We start from the raw sequence: 27,957 nt of genomic DNA, 5'->3' as shown, positions 1-27,957 counted from the left end.
AGCTGCATAGGCTCAGCATCCGAGCCGGCGGAGGAGGGTGGCAGTGATGCGGCAGGTGGCAGTGATGTGGAGAGGGGAGCAACGGAGAACGCGAGCTCCTTTCCACGAGCTCGGCGACGAAGATCAAACCGTCGCTCTATGCGAATAGCGAGAGCTATTAAGGAGTCCAGACAGGAAGGAACCTCCCGGGAGAGGATCTCATCCTTAACCTCGACGAGGAGACCCTCCAGAAAACGAGCGAGCAAAGCCGGCTCGTTCCAGTCACTAGAGGCAGCGAGAGTGCGAAACTCAATAGAATAATCCGTTATGGATCTATTCCCCTGACATAGGGAAGACAGGGCCCTGGAAGCCTCCTCGCCAAAAACAGAACGGTCAAAAACCCGTATCATCTCCTCCTTAAAGTCCTGATACTGGTTAATACACTCAGCCCTCGCCTCCCAGATTGCCGTGCCCCACTCACGCGCCCGTCCGGTAAGGAGAGAAATGACGTAGGCGATGCGGGCTGCGCTCCTGGAGTAAGTGTTGGGCTGGAGAGAGAACACCACATCACACTGAGTGAGGAATGAGCGGCACTCAGTGGGCTCCCCAGAGTAACACGGCGGGTTGTTGATCCTGGGCTCCGGAGACTCGGAAACCCTGGAAGTGGGCGGTGGATCGAGGTGGAGTTGGTGAACCTGTCTTGTGAGGTCGGAGACTTGGACGGCCAGGGTCTCAACGGCATGTCGAGCAGCAGACAATTCCTCCTCGTGTCTGCCTAGCATCGCTCCCTGGATCTCGACGGCGGAGTGAAAAGGGTCCGGAGCCGCTGGGTCCATTCTTGGTCTGATTCTTCTGTTATGTACTTGAGTGAAGACCCAAAAGCGGTTTTAACAGAAAACAGAGTTCTTTAATGAAAAACAGGAATGGCATAAATCCTCTTCCAACGTAGTCAATGGAACAAAAAGAACGTTAGAATAATGCAGGATGCACCTGCCAGGCAGACTCCGACAGGATAGGACAAGGTGGAAGCAAACGGGACGACAGCTTGCTTCTGGCATCAAAAACACAAACAAGAATCAGACACTGAAAGTAGCAGGAACAGAGAGAGAAATAGAGACCTAATCAGAGGGGGAAGAGAGAACAGGTGGGAAGGAGTGAATGAGCTAGTTAGGGGAGATGTAGAACAGCTGAAGAATGAGAGACAGAGAAGGTAACCTAAAAAGACCAGCAGAGAGAGACAGAGTGAAGAGAAAGGACAGGAACAGACATAACAAGACATGACACTTACAGGACTCTACACACTCACACACACTGACACAGCAACACAAACACATACTCACACTCACTTAATTTGCTCACATACACATAACATACATACACATTCATACCAAACATGCACACACACTCACATACAATGGTCATATACACTGCTGCTATTCTGTTTGTCATATATCCTGATGCCTAGTCACCTTACCCCTATACATACAGTATATTCCTCTGTCATTCCAGTATCCCTGCACATTGTAAATATTCTATTGGAACTGACCCTGAACTGACCCTTTTATTTTTTTTTATTGTGTGTTTTTGTTCTACGTTGTTATTTTTAGTACTACATTGATATTGATTACTGCATAGTTGAGTATAGAAACACACACACACAGACACACAGACACACACACACACACACACACACACACACACACACACACACACACACACACACACACTGATTAATTTGTGTCCACCAACTGAAAAGAGCTGAAGGTTTGGGACCCCTGTGACAGATTTAAAACCTCCATGTGCAATGACTGGAATGAAGATGTGGGACCCTGATCAGGTCATAAACTGAGTATATGTCTTATGAGCTCAAATTACGTATTGTGTTCTATTGATGAGATGTTAATGTACTTTTATGGAGCCTTGGAGGACAAATCACATTTTCATCTTTGACAAAGTTCCTGATGTGACATATTGTTTCAAATTATAATGGTCACGTTGATGTTGGCCAATTCCATCGTTTTTTACATGCTGTACACTGTGGAAGCTGAATCTGTACATGAATTCAGTGTGTGCAGCCATGCTTATTAAATAAGTGCAGAAATACCATTGTAACAAGGGTTCAGAGAAAGAAAATACTACTAGAAGGAAAATGAAGACCAGATGTAGGCAGCATAAAAGAGGTCATAAAACGTGACTTTATTCTCTAGAAGCAACCATCATATCGCTCACTTCACATTACAGACAGGAAATTATAGACACATGTCAGGCATTACTAATCAATGATCATCAACTCCAATTTCCAACATCTATTGAGGAGATACCCTATTTGTCACGCCCTGGTCTTAGTATTTTGTGTTTTCTTTATTTATTTGGTCAGGCCAGGGTGTGACGTGTTTTGTCTTGGGGGTTTTCGTAAGGATTGGGATTGTGGCCTAGTGGGGTTTTCTAGCATAGTCTATGGCTGTCTGAAGTGGTTCTCAATCAGAGGCAGGTGTTTATCGTTGTCTCTGATTGGGAACCATATTTAGGCAGCCATATTCTTTGAGTGTTTCGTGGGTGATTGTTCCTGTTCCTGTGTTAGTTTGCTCCAGTTCAGGCTGTTTTGGTTTTTACGTTTATTGTTTTTGTATTGCTTCGGGTTTCCTTTGTTTCATTAAAACATGAATCTAAATAGCCACGCCGCATTTTGGTCCGACTCTCCTTCACATGAAGAAAGCCGTTACACTATTAGGGGTTAATGTAATGACCAGATTAACTACTGGTAATTAACTATCAGTTCTCGCAAAGGCTTTTTCCTGCATGAGACTGAAAAAGTATGAGAAGATTATTATGGAATATGAGCGTACCCCGAGGAATTGTTGGTAGGGTTTCTGTATGGTTTCTGTAGCTATGAGCAATACATTGCCCTGTAGTATCATTTGAAGGCTACACATGAATTTACAATTGATAGAAATACAGAGTGAATACAGAGAAATAAGGAATGCTGAGTTGCAAAGAAAAAGCCATTTCTCAGACTGGCCAATAAAAAGAAAAGATTAAGATGGACAAAAGAACACAGACACTGCACAGAGGAGCTCTGCCTAGAAGGCCAACATCCCGGAGTCTCTTCACTGTTGATGTTGAGACTGGTGTTTTGCGGGTACTATTTAATGAAGCTGCCAGCTGAGGACTTGTGAGGCGTCGAGGCGTTTCTCAAACTAGACACTCTAATGTACTTGTCCTCTTGCTCAGTTGTGCACCGGGCCTCCCACTACTCTTTCTATTCTGGTTAGGGCCAGTTTGCGCTGTTCTGTGAAGGGAGAAGTACACAGCGTTGTACGAGATCTTCAGTTTCTTGGCAATATCTCGCATGGAATAGCCTTCATTTCTCAGAACAAGAATAGACTGACGAGCTTCAGAAGAAATGTCTTTGTTTCTGGCCATTTTGAGCCTGTAATCGAACCCACAAATGCTCCAGATACTCAACTAGTCTAAAGAAGGCCAGTTTTATTGTTTCTTTAATCAGAACAACAGTTTTCAGCTGTGCTAACATAACTTCAAAAGGGTTTTCTATGATCAATTAGGCTTTTAAAATGATAAACTTGGATGAGCTAACCCTACGTGCCATTGGAACACAGGAGTGATGGTTGCTGATAATGGGCCTCTGTACGCCTATGTAGATATTCCATTAAAAATCAGCCGTTTCCAGCTACTATAGTCATTTACAACATTAACAATGTCTACACTGTATTTCTGATCAATTTGATGTTATTTTAATGGCCCCAAAAAATTGCTTTTCTTTCAAAAACAAGGGCATTTCTTGAGTGACCCCAAACTTTTGAACGGTAGTGTATATCCCTTGATAAGTTGGTCAAGTTTTACTCAACAGTACTCATACAGTACAAGCGTATTACTGTAAGGCTTTCAAAATCTCAGATAAAGATTCATATCCTCATTAGAATAGATGTGGGCTTATACTAGCGTGGCTCCTTTCCCATCCTTTGAATCTCTGTTAGTGACTTTCATCTTTGAGATGTTCTTTTCTCTAGTTCCACATCGGGCCTTTGAATAAACTTCTTAAATGTCGATTCACATTGGACTGTAATTCTCAGGGAAGGCTGAATCTAGCTTAATGATCAATTCTTAGCCAAGATTTATGAAAGGTAAATCTCACTGGTAGTATTTAAAATTAGCATACGTGAGGAGTAGGCATACGATTACATATTCTTCACCCTTTTGTATGTACAATGTGGTTGCTACTTCCTATAAATTGGGCTTCTGTGATAGCCTGTATTGTTGACTGGAAATACATGTACTTGTATTGCTAGAAATGGACAATGAATGCCCCATTCTGGCCTTATTGCTGTGTGTTACATTACTTACAGAGGCTTGGCAATATCATTACAATTTGCCCAGCTGTTCCTGGAAGCATGCAGGAGTAGAAACCCCCCCACAGAAGGCCAGGCTAGGGGAAAACAGCATGCATTGTGCTTATGAGCACATAATACTCATGCCAGGTAGGATATAACAATTGACCATTTCCCCAGAGACAAAGATGGCCTTAGTGTTTAACATTCTGTCGCCAGGCATTATTCAGATGCGACGTGCACTGCTCTAAAGCAATTTGTTCTCTATCTATTCTGATGTCGTAAAACACAGAGCAGTAAATATGCTCTAACCTTCCCAGGACCGGCCCGGCCCTCCCTACAGATTGAACAGCCCAGCCCAGGCAGTCAGGGCGGTAGGTATTGTGGTTCCTATAAAGACGGTGTCATGACTGAAATTAATGCAATATATCACACTTTGCAAAGACTTCCATTACACCTAGGCTGAAATAAACGACGACCACTCCACGAACCACTAACGTGATCATAATAATTTTGAGGAGTTTTTCTTTCCCTTACCATTTGAAATGCTCTCGGAGCGAGCACCAGGGTTCAGGGTTCAACTCTGAGCAGTGGTGGAAGATGTCTTAGCAGATGCATTTACAGCTCCTCCCAACACCTGCACCCTCTGAGGGAACCAGCCAGGCCAATCTCGGGTGTTACCTGGGTGTGGTGACCCAGGATGGGTGGGGTGTGGGTGGAGTGATTAAGGGATTGTTTCAATCCATATTGCAGAAATTCAGCGTTACTCTGTGATTGACATTTAAAGGCAATGTTCCCGCGGTAGCGGAGACTGCATTCACGGTAAACAAGGCTCAATAGGAAATTACCTTTAAATGTCTAACGCTTCAGCGATACAGATTCAATAGAGTCCTAGGTGTTTTTGTGGCCTCCCAGGCTGCTGCATTCAGGAAGAGATAGAGGTACTGCGTGCTTACTTATGCTTATCTGGATGGACACGGGCACAGTGTTAGCGAGGATTCACGTGGATGCCTATTTCCTTAGTGTGGTAGGGTTTAAAAAAACAGACAAAATAACTGTCCTATCATCTCCTTTTTTCACATTCTCAGACATGGACACAAAGAATAGAAAATAAGTGTATAAGTGTATAATTCAGCTCTGAGGACCAGTATTTTCTGTCTATATGGGTGTGACGACGAGCACCAACGCCTTGTGATTGCTGCCTGTATGATACAGTGTTTGTTCTGAATGTAGCCTGAGTATTATTCCAACCTCTTTGCTACTACTCATGGTATGAATTGGATCCATTACGTGAATTGGAAAGCAGGATGGTATGCTTGTTTTATGACAGAAAGACACAAGACACATTTCCCCTTGGGTATTCACTAAAATAAAATAAATTGTCAACTGTCATAATGCTCACTAGCACTATGTTTTTGTCACTGTTTTCCACAGAGATTGACAAAGAGAGTTGTGGGGACCCTGGTACGCCCCTCTATGGGATAAGGGAAGGAGACAGCTTCTTGAATGGTGGCATCCTGCGCTTTGAGTGCCAGTTTGGGTTCGAGCTCATTGGGGAAAGGACCATATCTTGTCAGAACAACAACCAGTGGTCAGCCAACATCCCCATGTGCATCTGTGAGTATGAACATCTAAAATGCATCTAATTACTGGGATCTAAAACACATCTAAATTCTGGGGTCTAAATCACATCTAATTTCTGGGTTCTAAATCACATCTCATTTCTGGGGTCTAAATCACATCTAATTTCTTGGGTCTAAAACGCATCGAATTTCTGGCATCTAAAACGCATCGAATTTTTGGGGTCTAAAACACATCGAATTGGGGCCTCCAGAGTGGCGCAGCAGTCTAAGGCACTGCATCACAGTGCTTATAGGTGTCACTACAGACACGGGTTCGCTCCATGGCTGTGTCACAGCTGGCTGTGACCGGGAGACCCATGAGGCGGTGCACAATTGGACCAGCATCGTCTGGGTTAGGGGAAGAGTTGGCCAGCCGGAAATTTCCTTGTCCCATCATGTTCTAGCAACTCCTTGTGGCAGGCCGGGTGGGTTAAGTGAGCAGTGTGGCTGGGCAGGGTCATGTTTCGGAGGACGCATGGCTCTCGACCTTCGCCTCTCCTGTGTCCGTAGGGAAGTTCCAGTGCTGGAACAAGACTGTAACTACTAATTGGATGTCACAAAAAAGGGGTAAAAAAAAAAATGTAATCATTTTGTCATTTTGTTATGTGTCTAAAACTAACTCAGTTTCTTGTAATTGTGTATAAAAACATCAATATTATATTGATTATGAACCATTTTCATGGGTGGACAGTAATGGGCTGCATCCTAAATGGCACCTTGTTCCTTACATAGTGCACTAATTTTGACCAGAACCCTATGGGCTCTATATCATATACGGAAAATGGTGCAATATGGGATACGATCATGCTCATCTGTTAGTAAGAACCATTCTGCCTTTCCCATGTGTGATAGGGGGAACCTAAACATGGAGACATATCTACTTCTTACTTACGAAAAAGGCTACAAAAAGTCTGTTGATTAAGTTCTAGCTTTGAGAGGCAAACATTCTGCTATGATATATTATTTACATTTTATTTTGTTTCACCTTTATTTATTTAGGTAAGTCAATTAAGAACAAATTCTTATTCACAATGACGACCTGAACATGATCCTCTGAAGTAAGACCCATAATTCAGTTCCATATAGTGACTGATACATTTTCAGAGTTCATACTGTTCGTATTGATATAAATGCAGTTGTATGCTGATGATATGGAAGTCTAATAAGTGGACACGCTTCATCGTGCTTCATCATCACGCCTCATCAGTTCATCAGCCTTTGAAAAATACACACTTAACTTAGTTAATCAGTCTTCCGTCGCTGCTTTAGGCTCTCACTAATGTGTCAAATCATTAATTCGCTGCTCTGTTCTCCAAAATCGGTCATGCTAATAGTTATCTGATAAACTGTCTTATATAGAATGCTTATGGGACTAGAGAGAGGTGTTTCACACCCCCGACCATAGGAGTTAGTGTAATTTGCATTGGAATGCATTCATATTTCATTGAGAGTGGAAGATCAAACTGCCAAAGGGTGAAATAATCTCTTAGAAATATCATCCTGCATGGCACATTCATATTGCATAGAAGATAACTTGGAACATACTGCACTGTACAGTTCTCCCATACCCATCTACAGTAAATAATTAGAAAGAAAGAAATGTACAAAAATATATTTCAACAATTTCTGCCAAATACAGTATAGTTCCTTTTAGTACCCCATCAACCCCCAATCATATAATCCAAGTCTCCTCTCTTTGTCCCCTCCCGCTCCTCTACAGTCCCATGCCTGTCCAATTTCACGGCGCCAATGGGCACGGTTCTATCACCAGACTACCCAGAAGGCTACAGCAACAACATGAACTGCGTGTGGCTGATCATATCAGAGCCCGGCAGTCGCATCCACCTGGCCTTCAATGACTTTGACCTGGAGGCACCTTACGACTTCCTCACCGTGAAAGACGGAGAGCTGCTGGACGCCACCGTCCTGGGACGCTTCTCGGGGGCAGAGTCACCCTCCCACCTTGATAGTAATACTAACATACTGAGGCTGGAGTTCCAGGCCGACCACTCCATGGCCGGACGAGGGTTCAACATCACATACAGCAGTAGGTTTAACCCTGACATTGAATTCTGTGCTGTTCTTTGTTTGTCTTTGTCAGTTGATTAGGGATCATTTCAGTTGAACCCATGTAGCAGGTATTGCATGGCTGCTCTGCCACAATCCAGGTGAAATACAGTTGGATCCTTGGTTCTTACCAGGTATAGCTTATCATTTTGTGGCACCTTGTGGTGACTTTACTGTAATGACCATAGTCCTGTATATCTTGTCCTGATTGGATTCTTGTGATGTTTGTCCAACCCTGGCCTACCGCTCATGTCATTGTCAGTTCTTTTTAGTCATCACATAAGGTCTTAATCAATTTCCACCAAACCGGCTTTGCCCCTCACACCCATCATAGTTATCCTTTTCAAATGGCCGCCTGGTAACAGCTTCTTTCTGAAGGAGAAGTGAAATGTCACGCCAATTCATCACTTCTGTCAAAAAAAAAGACAGGAAAAAAAAGAGGCCATGAATCCTTAGCAACAACTGTTCGAGCTGGCTTTTCTAACAGCCTGACACCTGATTCCACGTTATTCTGGTAGGACACTATCAGTAACATGATTGAGCACTGCTAAATGTGGATTCGTTGTGACAAACGTTATGTTCGACTGGCGTGCTCGTTCTGTCACAAGGCATCCATCAGTCAGTCAGTCTGACTTGGGCTGTGAGTCTGTGATAAGAAGAGTTTAAGGGCCGTTTTAGTTGGGAGACATCTTGCGCCAGGGTTTAAGTCCACTCTACACTTCATAAAGGTCTGACAGCTGGGAGGTCACTAGCACTATAACGAAAAGAAAAACACCCTTCAGAAAAAAGTGGGTGTTTTCATGTAGTGAGGTGCTTCGAATATTGCCATGAAGTGAAGTTCCAGAGCTTTTGTATAACTTCAGCCAGTAGTTTTGAAAGTAGTGCTCACGAGCCCAACGGGTCCCATGAAAAATGTGCACAATTGTGTACTACGTCATCCATTTTGTATGATATGTTACATCCTTAAAAAAAATACTTTGTATTAGTTTTTTTTGTTCCCTATATGTTTTATCATCCTCTTTCTCTATAATCAATGTTTAATACAATTTGAGACTAGGTCTACTCTGTTCTATTGTCATTATTGAAGTATACCTCACATTAGACCTTCATGCAAAGGAAGGCATACCAGTTGAGTTATGTAAAAAAAAAAACTAGTCAGAGGACCGTTACTAGCGTGGTTGAGCCACTTGAGCTGCAATCTGAGGTGCAGTTGACTCTAATGAACTTATCCTCTGCAGCATAGGTAACTCTGGGTTTTCATTTCCTGTGGAAGGTCCTCATGAGAGACAGTTTCATCAAAGCACTTGGTGATTTTTGCGACTGCACTTAAATAAACTTTCAAAGTTCTTGACTTTTTCCAGATTGACTGACCTTCATGTCTTAAAGTAATGATGGACTGCCGTTTCTCTTTGCTTATTTGAGCTGTTCCTGCTATAATATGGACTTGGTCTTTTACCAAATAGGGCTATCTTCTGTATACCAACCTTACCTTGTCACAACACAACTGATTGTCTCAAACACATTAAGAAGGAAAGCAATTCCACAAATGATTTTTTAACAGACACTCTAGACCAAAACTGTTACAGACCTATATCCATCCTGCCCTGCCTTTCTAAAGTCTTCGAAAGCCAAGTGAACAAGCAGATCACCGACCATTTCGAATCCCACCGTACCTTCTCCGCTATGCAATCTGGTTTCCGAGCTGGTCACAGGTGCACCTCAGCTACGCTCAAGGTCCTAAATGATATCATAACCACCATCGATAAAAGACAGTACTGTGCAGCCATCTTCATCGACCTGGCCAAGGCATTCTACTCTGTCAATCACCGTATTCTTATCGGCAGACTCAACAGCCTTGGTTTCTCAAATGACTGCCTCGCCTGGTTTACTAACTACTTCTCAGATAGTTCAGTGTGTCAAATCCCAGACTTCTGGCAGTCTCTATAGGGGTGCCACAGGGTTCAATTCTCCGGCTGACACTTTTCTCTGTATACATCAATGATGTCGCTCTTGCAGCTGGTGATTCTCTGATCCACCTCTACGTAGACGACACCATTTTGTAAATTTCTGGCCCTTCTTTGGACACTGTGTTAACAAACATCCAGATGAGCTTCAATGCCATACAACTCACCTTCCGTGGCCTCCAACTGCTCTTAAATGCAAGTAAAATGAAATGCATGCTATTCAATCAATCGCTGCCCGCTCCCGCACGCCCGACTAGCATCACTACTCGGGACGGTTCTGACTTAGAATATGTGGACGACTACAAATACCTAGGTGTCTGACTAGACTGTAAACTCTCCTTCCAGACTCACATTAAGCATCTCCAATCCAAAGTTAAATCTAGAATCAACTTCCTATTTCGCAACAAAGCCTCCTTCACTCATGCTGCCAAACATACCCTTTTAAAACTGACTATCCTACCGATCCTTGACTTCGGCGATGTCATTTACAAAATAGCCTCCAACACTCTACTCAGCAAATTGGATGCAGTCTATCACAGTGCCATCTGTTTTGTCACCAAAGCCCCGTATACTACCCACCACTGCGACCTGTAAGCTCTCGTTGGCTGGTCCTCGCTTCATATTCGTCACCAAACCCACTGGCTCCAGGTCATCCATAAGTCTTTGCTAGCTCACCCATAGCACGCGCGCCTTTCCTTCCAGATCTCTGCTGCCAATGACTGGAACAAATTGCAAAAATCCCTGAAGCTGGAGACATATCTCCCTCACTAACTTTAAGCGTTAGCTGTCAGAGCAGCTTACCGATTGCTGCAGCTGTCCACAGCCCATCTGTAAATAGCCCATCCAACCAACTACCTACCTCATCCCCATATTTGTTTTTGTTTTTCTGCTCTTTTGCACACCAGTTTTTCTACTTGCACATCCTCATCTGCACATGTATCACTCCAGTGTATATTGATAAATTGTCATTACTTCGCCACAATTGGCCTATTTATTGCCTTTCCTCCTTACTTCATTTTCACACACTGTTTACAGATTTTTCTATTGTGTTATTGACTGTACGTTTGTTTATCCCATGTGTAACTCTGTGTTGTTGTTTTGTCGCACTGCTTTGCTTTATCTTGGCCAGGTCGCAGTTGTAAATGAGAACTTCTTCTCAACTGGCCTACCTGGTTAAATAATTGTATTTAAATACCTGTTCATTGAAATGCATTCCAGGTGACTACCTCATGAAGCTGGTTGAGAGAATACAAGTGTGCAAAGTGTGCAAGTGTGCAAATTTGTCATCAAGGCAACGGATGGCTACTTTGAAGAATCTCAAATATACAATATATTTAGATTTGTTTAACACTTTTTTGGCCACTACATTATTCCTGTTATTTCATAGTTTTGTTGATTTCATTGTCATTCTATAATGTAGAAAATAGTAAACTGTCTAAAAAACTGTCTGAAACCACAGAGTTGTGCAATGCTGTATATTAGACATGCACTTGCAAATACAAAAGATGCACACGACTATAGATGGGTTGGCTGACAACGCCACGAAAATGATGAGTGCGCATTGATGGGGCCAGAATGCTGTTCGTTGTTGTGATTCTGGATGGCCAGATAGCTAACAATAATGACATGAGGCTGCCATGTAGGGAATCGTAGGTGCTCGTTTTAGCTCATTTTTTTGATATCATGTCATTGTTTTGTCTTAGACGCTTGTTTCAGCTTGTTTTTATCTTGATCTTAATACCATGTCTTGTTTTGAGGGGTTTTGACTGATGTCATAACTATGCTAATATGACCAAATTTAATAGATAGCTAACCAACACATGTAACTATGTATTTGAGAGACAAAAAATGTCATTGTAGAACTATATTTATGTAGTTATTTTAATAAACATTTGGAGACTAAATATAGTTTACATGTTGTCAACAATCTAAGCAAACCCTGTCTGTTTTGCCCCATAGTTGCTGATGCCTCGGCGCCATTGAATTTTATATTTCTCAATGGAGCAACTGGTTTGTACATTTTCAAGCAATCCGCCACGTGTTTGTGATCAGAGGACCAATGTTTCAAGCCCAGTAAGGGGACAGTGGAGGAAGCGAAGCCGTAGTGACGTCGGTTACATCTGACAAATAGCCAACATTTGCCCATCTGTTTTCAGCGTTCGGCCACAACGAGTGTCCCGACCCGGGCATCCCAATAAATGCGAGGCGCTTCGGGGACAACTTCCAGCTGGGTAGCTCAATCTCAGTGATCTGTGAGGACGGCTTCATCAAGACCCAGGGGGCCAAGACCATCACCTGTGAGCTGGACAACGGCAAGGTGATGTGGAGTGGCCCCATCCCCAAATGTGAAGGTAAATATCATGTGTGTGTGTGTGTGTGCGTGCTCACATCTGAAACATGCGCACGTCCTTACATGCACAATTTTGAGGGTCAATTACCCTGTTCCTAACACAGACAATAGCCTAAGTGAGTGTAAGCGGAGTGGACCTGTGTGTTGAAGGATGCTATGGAGGCTCAGGGATGGACAGGGAACAATTGTGCTGTAGGGCAGTCAGTCTCCTTCTATCTGACTTCCTGTCAGTCATTCACCCTGCTCCCCATGGCTCCTAATGCTGTGGTGACATCACTCATATGGGCAGGGTAATAAAGAGCCTCATGTCTGCTTAGCTGCCCTTGTAACATGTACAGTATGCTGTAGGCCACTGTTTTCTAGATGAGCAAATAAGTAGTTTTTTTTTAAACAGGAAGTGGTGCCAGGTCAATATAAAAAGGCAACAACACCAATAAACTTAAGAAAATGTATTTTCTCTCTCTCGCGCTTTTTCGCTCGCTCTCCCCCCCTGTATTCTTCTCTATAGCCCCCTGCGGTGGCCACTTCTCTGCTCCCAGTGGGGTGATCCTGTCCCCAGGGTGGCCTGGATACTATAAGGACTCCCTCAGCTGTGAGTGGGTCATCGAGACCGAGCCTGGACGCTCCATCAAGATCACCTTTGACAAGTGCGTGTCCATTATATCAATAAAGTTACTCTATTTTATGAGCTGTTGAATACGCAGAATGGATTTCTACATCAATCAAGGCACTTATAATGGAATAGTGTTGCTTATTTATTGCGTATTTTTAAAGAGTCTCCTTTCAAAGTTATTTTTAGTGCAGTAGTAGGCTTAATCAATGTTTGTGCAACTGCACTACTGAATATGTTTTATCACAAGCAAATCAAATTTGTGCATTTCATAATTCCCCCTCTCTCATTGGTCCAGGTTTCAGACAGAGCTGGGCTATGACTTCCTGGAGATCCATGATGGGCCCAACCTGCTCTCTCCTCTGGTTGGCTCGTTCAACGGTACCCAGGTGCCCCAGTTCCTGTTCAGTAGTACTAACCACCTGTACATGCTCTTCACCACCGACAACAGCCGCTCCAACAGTGGATTTAAGATAATCTACGAAAGTAAGTCTAGTAGCCGAGTCGTTCCTGGTCAGGTCATGTGGTCAGATCTTACAGATGTAAGATCTTAATATGAGCCAGTTTTCTACAGCAGGAAAATAATTCTGCAGCAACAGGAAACTTTAATTATTATGTGGATTATAATTAATGGACACTTTTGTAGTGGTTAATACATATTCTGTAAGGGAAAATCAAGTCTGAAATTTCAAAGTAGAAGCCTAGTTAAACCTCAAATACAATACAGATTTAAAATGTCCTGTACTGAAAGAAAGTTCTCCTGCAACAGGGTGATCAAATTAAGATTCTACACCTGTATCCCTACCCATAGTTTTAATTTATAACACTCCTGAACTGTTACAGCTTTGTATGTGTTCTCTGTATGAGATATTTGATGAAAGTAAATTGCTTTGTTGTTACCTCATAATATATCTAACATTTTCTCCTTAGGCGTGACGGTGGACACCTACTCCTGCCAGGACCCGGGATTCCCGGTCAACGGATTGCGTTATGGTCAAGATTTCACCATTGGTTCAACCGTGTCATTCGGCTGTGACCCTGGATACAGACTGAGCCACGAAGAACCGCTTGTCTGTGAGAAGAACCACTGGTGGAGCCATCCACTGCCCACCTGTGATGGTATGGACCAGTTAAAACTAGTTTAAACCAATTCAAATCAGTTCAAACCAGTTTAAACCACTTCAAATTGGTTCAAAACTAATGTGTGCACATCCAGTGATTTTCAGGTGCAGGGTACTGTACAAAAGCCAAAGTCACGAACTGCGGAAGCATTCAACAGTTTGCATGTATCTATTTGTTTTTCATGGTATGGACTGTTGCCATGGTGACCAAGACTGTGGCAGATTTGCACTTGCCTGGTTACCAGGTGTGTTTGTGTGTGAGTTATTATTGATATAAATGGTTTAACCTTTATCTAATCAGGGGAAACCATTGAGACCAGGGTTTCATTTTCAATGGTGCCCTGAGGACAACAAATTCAACACAAACAAAAAACAAAAACACAAACTACAGGTTACAATTTAAAAAAAACTACAATTTCAACACCACAATAAATGTTTACTTTTATTATTTTTTAATGCAATTCTCATTTAACAAATTCAACATTAGACTCCCCGGATTAATAATTAAACTGCCTTAGTGGCACCAGGGAATCAAGACACAGGGAGTTCTGCAGGTTATTACAAAAATGGTGGGCATTAAAACTGAAGGCGGATTTACCTATTGAGTTATAATCATCTGTCATGATTATTGTCATGCTGAACACAGAAGAAGTGGGCTAAACCAGGCGTTTGCATAGTACATACAGTATCTGATCATTAGGCTACTACTCTAGAGTCTAGACCAGGGCTCTCCATCCCTGTTCCTGGGTTGGAGTTCAAACCTACAGGAGGGCATCTCCAGGAACAGGGTTGGAGTTAAAACCTACAGAATGCTAGCTCTCCAGGAACAGGGTTGGAGTTAAAACCTACAGAATGGTAGCTCTCCAGGAACAGGGTTGGAGTTAAAACCTACAGGATGGTAGCTATCCAGGAACAGGGTTGGAGATAAAAACCTACAGAATGGTAGCTATCCAGGAACAGGGTTGGAGTTAAAACCTACAGAATGGTAGCTCTCCAGGAACAGGGTTGGAGTTAAAACCTACAGAATGGTAGCTATCCAGGAACAGGGTTGGAGTTAAAACCTACAGAATGGTAGCTATCCAGGAACAGGGTTGGAGTTAAAACCTACAGAATGGTAGCTATCCAGGAACAGGGTTGTAGTTAAAACCTACAGAATGGTAGCTATCCAGGAACAGGGTTGGAGTTAAAACCTACAGAATGGTAGCTATCCAGGAACAGGGTTGGAGTTAAAACCTACAGAATGGTAGCTATCAAGGAACAGGGTTGGAGAGCCCTGGTTTAGATCTACAGTATGTGCAATATCTTGATCTATCACTTTCAACAGGCATCAATTTGTTTAAATATTCTCTCATATGATATGGTGCCAAACTGCCTATTGACAAAACCGCCGTAAGATTGAATTGTGTTATGCATGAGTGACAAGATATTTACATGAGTGGTCCTTAAATATTAAAGCCAATGACAGTTCGTCATTGGTAAAAGAGGAACCACCCCAGCGACTCTGGGGCTGACAAAGTCTTGTAGCTTGTTCGTCTCTCCGTGTTTTGACTTCAGAGATCTATTTCATTTTCCAGGGAGTAACAAATCTGAGACAATGCAATTCAATGCCAGGCCATTAGGCTATCAATTTGCTGTGACGGCTCCTCTGCCTGATAGGAACTGATATTCTCACCAGATTAGGGATCCGGGGGCATCCTTTACCTGCCCGCTAGCTTGTCATTTTACCTCCCCTGCCTCCTCGTCATCACTAGTTACCCCAGCCCCAAAGTCATAAACCCAGCCTATTTCATCAATTTATCTTCTTAAAATGTGATTTTAAACCTAAACCTAACCTTAACCCTAACTTTAACCACACTGCTAATATTATGCCAAACCCTTACCTTAAATGAATACCAAAAAGCACATTTTTGTTTTCATGAATATATACGATATAGACAATATTACTTTGTGGCTGTGCTATCTAGTGGATCTAAGTGGAATAAGGAGGGAGGATGTAGTCCCTGTTGCAGAGCATTAAAAAGAAGGTCCTGATATTACTGTTACCAGCCTCCCTTGGAAAAGGTCTATGCTGAAATATTGATATGCAAGGTTCTATGATATTGAAATTGAAGGCAGGTCATGTCAAAATTAAACATCTTGTTCAGTTCCTTTCTTGTTCAGAAGGAGAGAGTGAGAGAAAAAGAGTGAAATTATGTATAGAGAGAGATGGAAAGAAAGAGAGCAAAGTGAGGAGTTGTCCAGAGTCTACGGAGTTGTCCAGATTTCCGTGTTTGATAAGACTTTGAATGAAGTGCTTACTAGTAAAGAAGTTGCTCCATTAATTATTGATACAGCGCTACATCTGTCAAGGACAGATACATGAAAGCAGCAGCTACTCTTCCTGCTGTCCACACAAAACATGAACATGACATAATACAGAACAATATCAGACAAGAACAGCTCAAGGACAGAACTACATCCTTTTAAAAACGGCATACATAGCCTACATATCAATACATGCACATAAACTATCTAGGTCAAATAGGGGAGAGGCGTTGTGCCGTGAAGTGTTGTTTTATCTGTTTTTTTTAAACCAGGTTTGCTGTTAACTTGAGCAATTGGAGATAGAAGGAAGTTCCATGCAATCATGGCTCTATATAATACTGAATTTTCTTGAATTTGTTCTGGATTTGGGGACTGTGAAAAGACCCCTGATGTGGCATGTCTGGTAGGGTAAGTGTGTGTCAGAGCTGTGTATAAGTTGACTATGTAAACAACTTGGAATGTTCAACACATTAACGTTTCTTATAAAAAGAAGAATTGATACAGTCAGTCTCTCCTCTACTTTTAGCCAAGAAAGACTGGCATGCAAAGTATTGATATTACTGATTACAGTGAAGAGCACTGTTTCTGTTCTCTGCAAGAACATGGACAATAAAGTAAAGTGTTTCCCTCTCTTTGTCCCCCAGCATTGTGTGGAGGAGACGTGCGAGGGCCCGGAGGCACCATCCTGTCCCCTGGATATCCTGAGATGTACCCCAACTCACTAAACTGTACTTGGACGGTGGAGGTCAGCCACGGCAAAGGTAAGCCTGGGTTATTAACTACTACAATCATATTTATAATGGAATGTGACACTCCATAACTCTTTTTGATATAGCTATTCTGCCTGAAGATAGATAACATATAAATCATTTATTTAAGTGAAAACAAGCAAACAATCCGTAAAAATGTTGATACTGTTTAATTATATGTGAATTAATAAACAGCTGAAGAATGGACTCCTATTCCTTTTATCAGCAAGCTGGTAAAAGTCAGTGTGGGAATGGAATGGACATGAATACAGATTCACTGTAGGTCCTCTTCCCAGCCCAGCCCATCTTGCTGAAATATTATTATAATACAGGACTCTGGGTTGAGAGTAATGAAAGTTCTTTGGAAATTTAATTTCCCATGGCTGCTAAGATGTTCAATATGGACTATCATTATGTTTCTCTATTGAAATACAGTCCCGTCCCCCCCTTCCCCCCAAACATAAGAAAACCCAGAGCCTTCATTTTTATATTAACTGACCTCACCTTTGAATGTAATGAGATGAAGTTCTCTCTCCCTCCACTTGGCTGTTCTCCTCTCAGATTAAACCGTCGTTTCAATTGAACTTGATCATTTCATCAGGGGAGGTTGACATGTAGCTTGAACCATATTATTGGCTGTTCTCCTCTTGACTTGGTTTGTCCCAATAGGAGTCCAATTTACCTTCAACACCTTCCACCTGGAGGATCACCATGACTACCTGCTCATCACAGAGAATGGCAGCTTTGTCCAGCCCCTGGCACGGCTAACGGGTAACGAGCTGCCCTCGCCCACCAACGCAGGGCTCTACGGGAACTTCAAGGCCCAACTGCGCTTCATATCAGACTTTTCTATATCCTACGAGGGATTCAATATTACCTTCTCTGGTGAGTAGGAGGAGTGTGAGGGTGGGTTGCTATTGGTGTGTATGTTTTTGTGTGTCCATTCAAGAGCAGCCTCCTCAACGCTTGGTTGTACGTGTACGTTTGCGTGTTGTTACCATCTACCAGTGGACTGGACTGAGAGCTCCTTTCCCTCTAGCTTCACATGCCTCCTGTGTTCTGTCCAGTTCTCTGTCCAGTTCTCTGTCCGGTGTTCTGTCCAGTTCTCTGTCCAGTTCTCTGTCCGGTGTTCTGTCCAGTTCTCTGTCCGGTGTTCTGTCCGGTGTTCTGTCCGGTGTTCTGTCCAGTGTTCTGTCCAGTGTTCTGTCCAGTGTTCTTTCCAGTTCTCTGTCCAGTTCTCTGTCCAGTTCTCTGTGCGGTGTTTTGTCCAGTTCTCTGTCCAGTTCTCTGTCCGGTGTTCTGACATCCCTTCTTAGGCCTACCTCACCCCAGACCAACACCTTCAATAACTGATGGGGAGAAAAAAATAATCCTTTCATTTAGCCATCCCTGAAGTTTTTCGATGGTCATATACATGTAGTTGAAGTTGGAAGTTTTCATACACTTAGGTTGGAGTCATTAAAACTCGTTTTTCAACCACTACACAAATGTCTTGTTAACAAACTATAGTTTTGGCAAATTGGTTAAGACATCTACTTTGTGCATGACACAAGTAATTTTTCAACAATTGATTACAGACAGATTATTTCACTTATAATTCACTGTATCACAATTCCAGTGGGTCAGAAGTTTACATACACTAAGTTGACTGTGCTTTAAACAGCTTGGACAATTCCAGAAAATTATGTCATGGCTTTAGATGCCTCTGATAGGCTAATTGACATCATTTGAATAATTTGTAGGTGTACCTATGGATGTATTTCAAGGCCTACCTTCAAACTCAGTGCCTCTTTGCTTGACATCATGGGAAAATCAAAAGAAATCAGCCAAGACCTCAGAAAAAAAAATGTAAACATCCACAAGTCTGGTTCAACCTTGGGAGCAATTTCCAAACCACGTTCATCTGTACAAACAATAGTGTGCAAGTATAAACACCATGGGACCACGCAGCCGTAATACCGCTCAGGAAGGAGACGTGTTCTGTCTCCTAGAGATAAACGTACTTTGGTGCGAAAAGTGCAAATCAATCCCAGAAACAACAGCAAAGGACCCTGTGAAGATGCTGGAGGAAACAGGTACAAAAGTATCTATATCCACAGTAAAAAGATTCCTATATTGACATAACCTAAAAAGCCGCTCAGCAATGAAGAAGACACTGCTCCAAAACCACCATAAAAAAAGCCAAACTACGGTTTGCAACTGCACATGGGACAAAGATCGTACTTTTTTGATAAATGTCCTCTGGTCTGATGAAACAAAAATAGAACTGTTTGGCTATAATGACCATCATTATGTTGAGAGGAAAAATGGGAGGCTTGCAAGCCGAAGAATATCATCCCAAACATGAAGCACGGGGGTGACAGCATCATGTTATGGGGGTGCTTTGCTGCAGGAGGGACTGATGCACTTCAGAAAATAGATGGCATCATGAGGCCCCCGTGAACTTTGCGACCTTTTGCCACATTTCAGGCTTCAAACATAAATATATAAAACTGTATTTTTTTGTGAAGAATCAACAACAAGTGGGACACAATCATGAAGTGGAACGACATTTATTGGATATTTCAAACTTTTTTAACAAATCAAAAACTGAAAAATTGGGCGTGCAAAATTATTCAGCCACTTTACTTTCAGTGCAGCAAACTCTCTCCAGACGTTCAGTGAGGATCTCTGAATGATCCAATGTTGACCTAAATGACTAATGATGATAAATACAATCCACCTGTCTGTAATCAAGTCTCTGTATAAATGCACCTGCACTGTGATAGTCTCAGAGGTCCGTTAAAAGCGCAGAGAGCATCATGAAGAACAAGGAACACACCAGGCAGGTCCGAGATACTGTTGTGAAGAAGTTTAAAACTGGATTTGGATACAAAAAGATTTCCCAAGCTTTAAACATCCCAAGGAGCACTGTGCAAGCGATAATATTGAAATGGAAGGAGTATCAGACCACTGCAAATCTACCAAGACCTGGCCGTCCCTCTAAACTTTCAGCTCATACAAGGAGAAGACTGATCAGAGATGCAGCCAAGAGGCCCATGATCACTCTGGATGAACTGCAGAGATCTACAGCTGAGGTGGGAGACTCTGTCCATAGGACAACAATCAGTCGTATATTGCACAAATCTGGCCTTTATGGAAGTGGCAAGAAGAAAGCCATTTCTTAAAGATATCCATAAAAAGTGTCGTTTAAAGTTTGCCACAAGCCACACCAAACATGTGGAAGAAGGTGCTCTGGTCAGATTAAACCAAAATTGAACTTTTTGGCAACAATGCAAAACGTTATGTTTGGCGTAAAAGCAACACAGCTCATCACAATGAACACACCATCCCCCCTGTCAAACATGGTGGTGGCAGCATCATGGTTTGGGCCTGCTTTTCTTCAGCAGGGACAGGGAAGATGGTTAAAATTGATGGGAAGATGGATGGAGCCAAATACAGGACCATTCTGGAAGAAAACATGATGCAAAAGACCTGAGACTAGGACGGAGATTTGTCTTCCAACAAGACAATGATCCAAAACATAAAGTAAAATCTACAATGGAATGGTTCAAAAATAAACATATCCAGGTGTTAGAATGGCCAAGTCAAAGTCCAGACCTGAATCCAATCGAGAATCTGTGGAAAGAACTGAAAACTGCTGTTCACAAATGCTCTCCATCCAACCTCACTGAGCTCGAGCTGTTTTGCAAGGAGGAATGGGAAAACATTTCAGTCTTTCAGTCTCTCGATGTGCAAAACTGATAGAGACATACCCCAAACGACTTACAGCTGTAATCGCAGCAAAAGGTGGCGCTACAAAGTATTAACTTAAGGGGGCTGAATAATTTTGCACGCCCAATTTTTCAGTTTTTGATTTGTTAAAAATGTTTGAAATATCCAATAAATGTCGTTCCACTTCATGATTGTGTCCCACTTGTTGTTGATTCTTCACAAAAAATACAGTTTTATATCTTTATGTTTGAAGCCTGAAATGTGGCAAAAGGTCGCAAAGTTCACGGACGGCCGAATACTTTCGCAAGGCACTGTATGATAAAAGTTACAGACCTCTACATGCTTTGTAAGTAGGAAAACCTGCAAAATCGTCAGTGTATCAAATACTTGTTCTCCCCACTGTATATGTTGAAACAGAAGGTTAACTTACAAATGTGCTCATAATGACATGGTGTTTTATGTAGGCTACACTTCTAATGATTACTATCTTGTGAATGTAAGTCACTGACTGCATGGAGAAGGATTGCGTGTCCCTGTTGGGCTCAAGGGCTGCCCCCAAACCCCTGTCATGGACCTTGCATAGCCACGGGGCAGGGGGCAGGTGTTTGGGTAAAGCCCCATCTGAGACAATTCATTTTACGTTCTATTATTACAACAGGCAACAGGTCTAGCCACTAGCCTCTATATGGTAAACACGTGGTAGCCTACATTAATGGTATAGCTGAGACAAATAACCTAGAACGGAGACGATGCCCCTGTTTTGGGATAACCTATGCATTCTTCATTCCTCCCATCCTTGAAGACATTTCAAGTAGATGGATAGTGACAGGAGATATAACGCTACCCTACTAACCAAAAAATGTCAGATCAGTGATTATTTCTTTATAGCCTGTATAGCCTATCATAATTTATCTAATAGGCCTATATTTAGATTAATAATTATTTCAAGAAAGGGAGAATCCATCCATGAATATATTCAAACAGCGCCTCAGATTAGCTGCTTTGTGCATGCAAAAGTGGTCCTTGAGTTGCCTCTCCTCCCACAGACACGTTTGCGTAAAACCCCTGTTTCATTGTTTATTCCTCCAGCAGCCGTTTGGATAATTTACTTGCCCTCTGTAACGTATGATTAACCTTCAGGTTAGGGTACTCAATCTAGTGGGCCACAATAGGTTTATAATGGGCTGCAAAATAGCGGTGTTGTAGCAGATTTGGAGAGCAGCTTCACGTGGGACACGTACACACGCATAGCCCTCAGGCTCCACCAGGATGCCAAGATACTCTGTTTTATTGGGTGTACAGACATAGCCCACTGGCCCATAGTCGTTAGAAGGATAGTTACAATGAGGGGGTAAATACTACTGTTAGTAAAGCACCATGGATAACGTTGTGAATAGTTGCCATAATGCGCAGATTTTTTGCAAGATGTTTGCCTAGGCTACGCAGCAGAACGTTGTATAGCGAATACAGGGACAAGACAGTTTTTTATTTGTGCAAACAATGCACCATGGCCGTTAGAAGAGTGTATGCCAACAGTCTGAAAATTTAGTGTGTGTGTGTGTGCGTGCGTGTGAGATGTTTTAGGTCATTAGATTGATAGGCGTGAGTGAGCAGTGACGCCTGTTTGAACAACTGTATTAGATCATCATTGCAGTGGCGGTCAGTAGGATGAGGGAGGACAATTTTTTTTTAGCATGGCCTTATTTCTATTACAGCATATTGGATGACTGTCATTCATATTCCATTCAACGAGCTCAATGTAACATCGATAGGTTTAGGTTACTACATGATACTCAAATTTTCCCTGTACCCATCATGAGGTTGCTACAACCTAGCATATGAATGAAAGTTTACACCATCGTAGGTCGAGAGAAAATTGAGGAATCAAGGTGACAGACATTGACCCTTTCAATATCGCCTTGCACACTCTTGCCTGCATCTATCCGATCTAGGGTGTAAGTATTAATCCAACATTTGCAAACGAGGGTTTCTATTGGACAAATTCAGGTTTGTTTTACCCCATTTCATTCAGTTTAAGAAACATTTTTCAACAGAATTTAGCGAATTAATACAACCCTGATCACACGCAAGCACAGTTCACTTTCATAGCAGCCACATAAACTAAACAAAAAAAGAAACATCCTCTCATTGTCAAGTGCATTCTGGAGGGTCATGTCAGGATGAGCCTGCAAGAAGGGTACCACATGAGGGAGGAAGATGTCTTCCCTGTAATGCACAGCGTTGAGATTGCCTGAAATGACAACAAGCTCAGTCTGATGATGCTGTGACACACCGCCCCAGACCATGACTGACCCTCCACCTCCAAATTGATCCCGCTCCAGAGTACAGGCCTCGGTGTAACGATCATTCCTTCAAACGATAAACGCGAATCCGACCATCACCTCTGGTGAGACAAAACCGCGACTTGTCAGTGAAGAGCACTTTTTGCCAGTCCTGTCTGGTTCAGCGATGGTGGGTTTGTGCCCATAGTGTGATGTCTGGTGAGGACCTGCCTTTACAACAGGCCTACAAGCCCTCGGTCCAGCCTCTCTCAGCCTATTGCGGACAGTCTGATGGAGGGATTGTGCGTTCCTGGTGTAACTCGGCAGTTGTTGTTGCCATCCTGTGCCTGTCCCGCAGGTGTGATGTTCGGATGTACCGATCCTGTGCAGGTGTTGTTACACGTGGTCTGGCACTGCGAGGATGATCAGCTGTCCGTCCTGTCTCCCTGTAGTGCTGTCTTAGGTGTCTCACAGTATGGACATTGCAATATTTTGCCCTGGCCCCACCTGCAGTCGTCATGCCTCCTTGCAGCATACCTAAGGCACGTTCACACAAATGAGCAGGGACCCTGGGCATCTTTCTTTTGGTGTTTTTCAGAGCCTATGTACTGCAGTCAGTCAAGCCCTGCTGATGTGAATGTACATTAAAGGTGACTACGCTGTTTCAAAGGTTTTCATTGACATTTTATTAACACTTTATTATGCACTGGAATGTCAATTACATTATTGATCTTATTTATTTGACATGTTTCATCTCATTGTTCTTTGGAGTACAAACATACGTATTCTCTGCATTCAAACTAACCATCATTGAGTGTACATGATCCAAAAGTTTGACATGACACAATTTCTCTCCTCCTTCTTCAGAGTACAACTTGGAGCCGTGTGAGGACCCGGGGATGCCACAGTTCGGCCAGAGGAACGGCTACAGCTTTGGCATCGGGGACACCCTGACGTTTTCTTGCAACATGGGCTACCGGCTAGAGGGGGTGCCAGAGGTCATCTGCCTGGGAGGGGGGAGGCGCATGTGGAGCGCACCTCTGCCAAGGTGTGTGGGTACGTGGTCACCTGTTTTCATTCCCTTACAACTATTGTTACAATGCTTGTGGTTGATAAGATTTTATTTTATATCTAATTCCAGTGATTCTCAGTGATGGGCTTTCTGAAAACCTTACTGTCAAATACTTCATTCCTCCAATCTATTTCCTCAATTCCTCTCAAATTGCATTAGAGGAATGGATCCAAGATCCTTTTGAGAGGAATAATTGAGGAAACAAAGACGGAGGTAGCAAGGATTTGACAGATAGTAAGGTACCCAGACAAAGACTTGCGCCTGCATATTTAGTCTTAGCTAAGTGGCATCACACCTGATTCAGCTAATTGATTGATCTTCAAACAACAGCTTGATTAGCTGAATCAGATGTTTCACTGCTGAGCTGGGACAAAACCTGCAGTACTCTGGCTCTCCAGGAGCATGGTTGAGGATCACTGATCTATATTGTTCACCATGGATGTTTCCTTGCTTGTTGAGCTCTGAGCACTGAGAATGAGTAGGAAGGGCCTACACTCTTACAAAATACAGGTTCCAGTTGAAACCAAATAAGTTTCTTCAGAGCGATCACATTAAATGGGATGGTTATTTCCATGAGTGTTAATTTAACTCTTTACAGTGTCACTCAAACTCTTGAATCAACACTAGAAATGATACACTGAACAATCATCACTAGTTAACACCAAAGTTGTTGTATGCTATGAAAGGTTTCCATACATATCAATAACTTTTTAGAATTTTGAAGAACCGTCGATGCCACGGCCGATGCCACGTCAAGGACCCCCCACTTAACTCAAATGTTCTTTGTCAGGCAAGAGTTTTCCAAATAACCTTAACAGCTGAGGAAGAACCATTTAAGAACCTTTGGTGTTGGGTCCTCTGTTTAAGATATGCCACAGTAAACCTGAAGAAACACGCAGAGACAGACAGTCAGGCGGACAGGCAGGCAGGCACACAGATAGATACATAGAGCCCTGTGTCTGTGTCTGGCTTTCTTGATCTGTCTACATCAAACCCAATCTGCCCCTTGTCCTCTGTCCCTGTAGGGGAGTGTCTCTGTGTATCACTAACAAGCTGGGAGAGGTCAGATGGGTTGTCAACAAGGCTAATGCAAAGAGACTAGCATGACTGCATGCTGTTTAATAGAGATACTGTGGAGTGAGCTATGAATCTCACTGTCACAATGTACCAAGCAAACCCAGTCTGCTACACCACCTATGCAGTGGGGTACCCAGACCTTGGTTCGTTGGTATTTTTCTTTAAAGAAGTTTAGCTCCACTTAATTGAGCCATGGAATCATCCCAGAAGTGCACATTCCACCCATCTGGCACTCCATGCAGGCTCAATCAATCATTCAAAAGTATTTGATTAAAAAATATATATATATTTGAACCCAGGTATTTCCCCAGTCTCCTCCTCCTCAGACGAGGTTACTTGCGCTCTTGTTCCCCCACCAAACCTGCCTCTTCCTGTTTCTACAGTACTAACCGCAGCGTCCTCCCTGGTATGACACCAGCTGCTTCAGGAGAATAGTGATTTACATTTCAGGCTGTCATGTGGAGATGTTCCTGGATTGTATCTCTCTGTGCATTCTGCCACACGGAGCCAAGTAAAAGGAATCCAGCAAACACTAAACATCCATCAAATTCCAGACGTGTCTGAATAAAACACTATCCCCTGGAATTTATCCCACACGTGTATAATGTCCGGGCCCTAACTGCCGGGCATAAACAGATGAATAATTATAATAATGGAGAACTTTTCAGATTTTTCCAACGGAGCCAAAAAATAAAATCATTCAGGGCTGGGAAGGTCACCAGTAATTTTTCATATTAATTGAAAAAATAATGATACGCATTTGTCAACGCTGTGTGTGCGTGTCGTTTGTTTACTTGCCTTGTTTCTGTCGTTTCATTTTTCATGGTGTTCATTGGTGCCAGATCTGTAATCTTGAGAGTGACTAGAAAAATAAGGCGGCTAATTTGTGTTTTGGCATGATTTTTCAAAATGCCATCAGGTATACTATACGCTTCAAGGGTAGAGTACACAGTGGGCAGTGACAAAAACGAGAATCTGTGCACAGAATAATTTTTGGGATGGTCTATATCCTGGAAGTTTAGCCTTTTATCATCAATACAGTGGGCAATGTAAGCTTTTTGCGAGGCTAAAGGAGTGTGGGATGTGGATTAAAACCTACAGTGTATGAATCATGTGTGGCAGTCAAGCAGTAACACAAGCATCAAGTTTCCCAGCCATCCATCACAAACACCAATTTCTGTATCCACCCCAAAACAAAATGACTAAATTGTAAAGAGAAATATGTACACCATGCCCTATGCATTCATAAACGTCCAATTCCTCTTGGCAGCACCGTATATACTGTACCTTACAATCTATACTGTGTGTAAAAAAGAATAATCTAAAAGTACAAATCAAACCACATTTCTAAGACATGTACATACTTAGGGCATATCAGTCAGACAGGAAGTGGAGAAAATAGACCCTAGCCTGAAGATGATTTATTCATGTGATCATATTTCCAGGAATTTAGTTTTAGAGGAATTGATGAGCACTCTGACAGACATGAAGTAAACATTTAAGAAATGGACTGCGTCCCAAATGGCTGGTTTGATGCACCCATCGGTTCTGATAATGGCATTGAGTAGAAGTCTTAGAACACAGACAACAACAATAGACTACTGATGAATGGAAGGATGCAGGTCCTCTGGAATAAAGCAATAGAGCACTAAAGCCTGAGTCCCAAATGGCTGGTTTGATGCACCCATCGGTTCTGATAATGGCATTGAGTAGAAGTCTTAGAACACAGACAACAACAATAGACTACTGGTGAATGGAAGGATGCAGGTCCTCTGGAATAAAGCAATAGAGCACTAAAGCCTGAGTCCCAAATGGCTGGTTTGATGCACCCATCGGTTCCGATAATGGCATTGAGTAGAAGTCTTAGAACACAGACAACAACAATAGACTACTGGTGAATGGAAGGATGCAGGTCCTCTGGAATAAAGCAATAGAGCACTAAAGCCTGAGTCCCAAATGCACCCTATTCCTTTTATAGTGCTCTACTTTTGACCAGAGCCCTATGGGGCTCTATATAGGGAATAGGGAGCCACTTTGGTGGCATTCTCTGTCCAAAACAAACAAACTAACGAGAGAGCCATTTTGGGACTCATTAGAGAAACCTTTGTCTTGACAACACCACAGATAAGAGAAAGAAGGGACTTGTGTGTTTTGGGGATAGAGAGGAAAGAATAATGTTGTTTTATTAGATTGAGATCATTTTGCATTGGCCCTAAGGATATTATGTACAGGTAACTTCCAAAATAAAGGAAACTACAGTATAAAGTAGGGCGATGGGCCATCACAATCCGCCAGAACAGCTTCAATGCGCCTTGGCATAGATTCTACAACGGTCTGGAACTCTATTGGAGGGATGTGACACCATTACTTTTGCAGTTACCTGTACGTGATAAGCAAAGAGAGAAAGGCCTGAGGAGATATAGATTTTAATAATAGATCTACACATTTTGACAAACTGTGACAGTTTGTCCCATCAGCATTCCACATGGGGCATTGTGTAGACACCAATATTCTCAAATCAAAATGGCCGCCGCATATTTGTCACAAACCAGATATTTTAACTGGTTATATTTGTAGTTTCTCTTTATCCTCGGTGTGCTTTGAAGTCTCAGTGCTGTGACAGCATGGGTGCTATTGATTCCTACTGTGGTTCCTACTGTGAAGCCTCTCCTATTGAAATGCAATATGAAACATTTCATC

The 27,957-nt window shown here is 42.5% G+C and overlaps 1 protein-coding gene across 1 annotated transcript in view; it reads left to right on the top strand.

The window, feature by feature from the left end:
- LOC135549698 (CUB and sushi domain-containing protein 3-like) overlaps positions 1-27,957 on the top strand; it is a gene marked incomplete at its 5' end in the record, with an annotated part of 323,045 nt that overhangs the window by 53,481 nt on the left and 241,607 nt on the right. The window contains 9 exons of the mRNA XM_064979922.1: positions 5,760-5,942; positions 7,668-7,994; positions 12,135-12,329; positions 12,837-12,975; positions 13,237-13,424; positions 13,869-14,057; positions 17,008-17,124; positions 17,782-17,997; positions 23,976-24,164. Of these exons, the coding sequence (XP_064835994.1) occupies positions 5,760-5,942; positions 7,668-7,994; positions 12,135-12,329; positions 12,837-12,975; positions 13,237-13,424; positions 13,869-14,057; positions 17,008-17,124; positions 17,782-17,997; positions 23,976-24,164 (1,743 nt within the window). The remainder of the gene's footprint in view (positions 1-5,759; positions 5,943-7,667; positions 7,995-12,134; positions 12,330-12,836; positions 12,976-13,236; positions 13,425-13,868; positions 14,058-17,007; positions 17,125-17,781; positions 17,998-23,975; positions 24,165-27,957) is intronic.

Source organism: Oncorhynchus masou, chromosome 12 (genome assembly GCF_036934945.1).
Source record: "Oncorhynchus masou masou isolate Uvic2021 chromosome 12, UVic_Omas_1.1, whole genome shotgun sequence".
In the NCBI taxonomy this organism is placed as follows: domain Eukaryota; kingdom Metazoa; phylum Chordata; class Actinopteri; order Salmoniformes; family Salmonidae; genus Oncorhynchus; species Oncorhynchus masou.
Note: the sequence above shows the minus strand (reverse complement) of the source record. Positions and strands in the feature narration are given on the sequence as shown.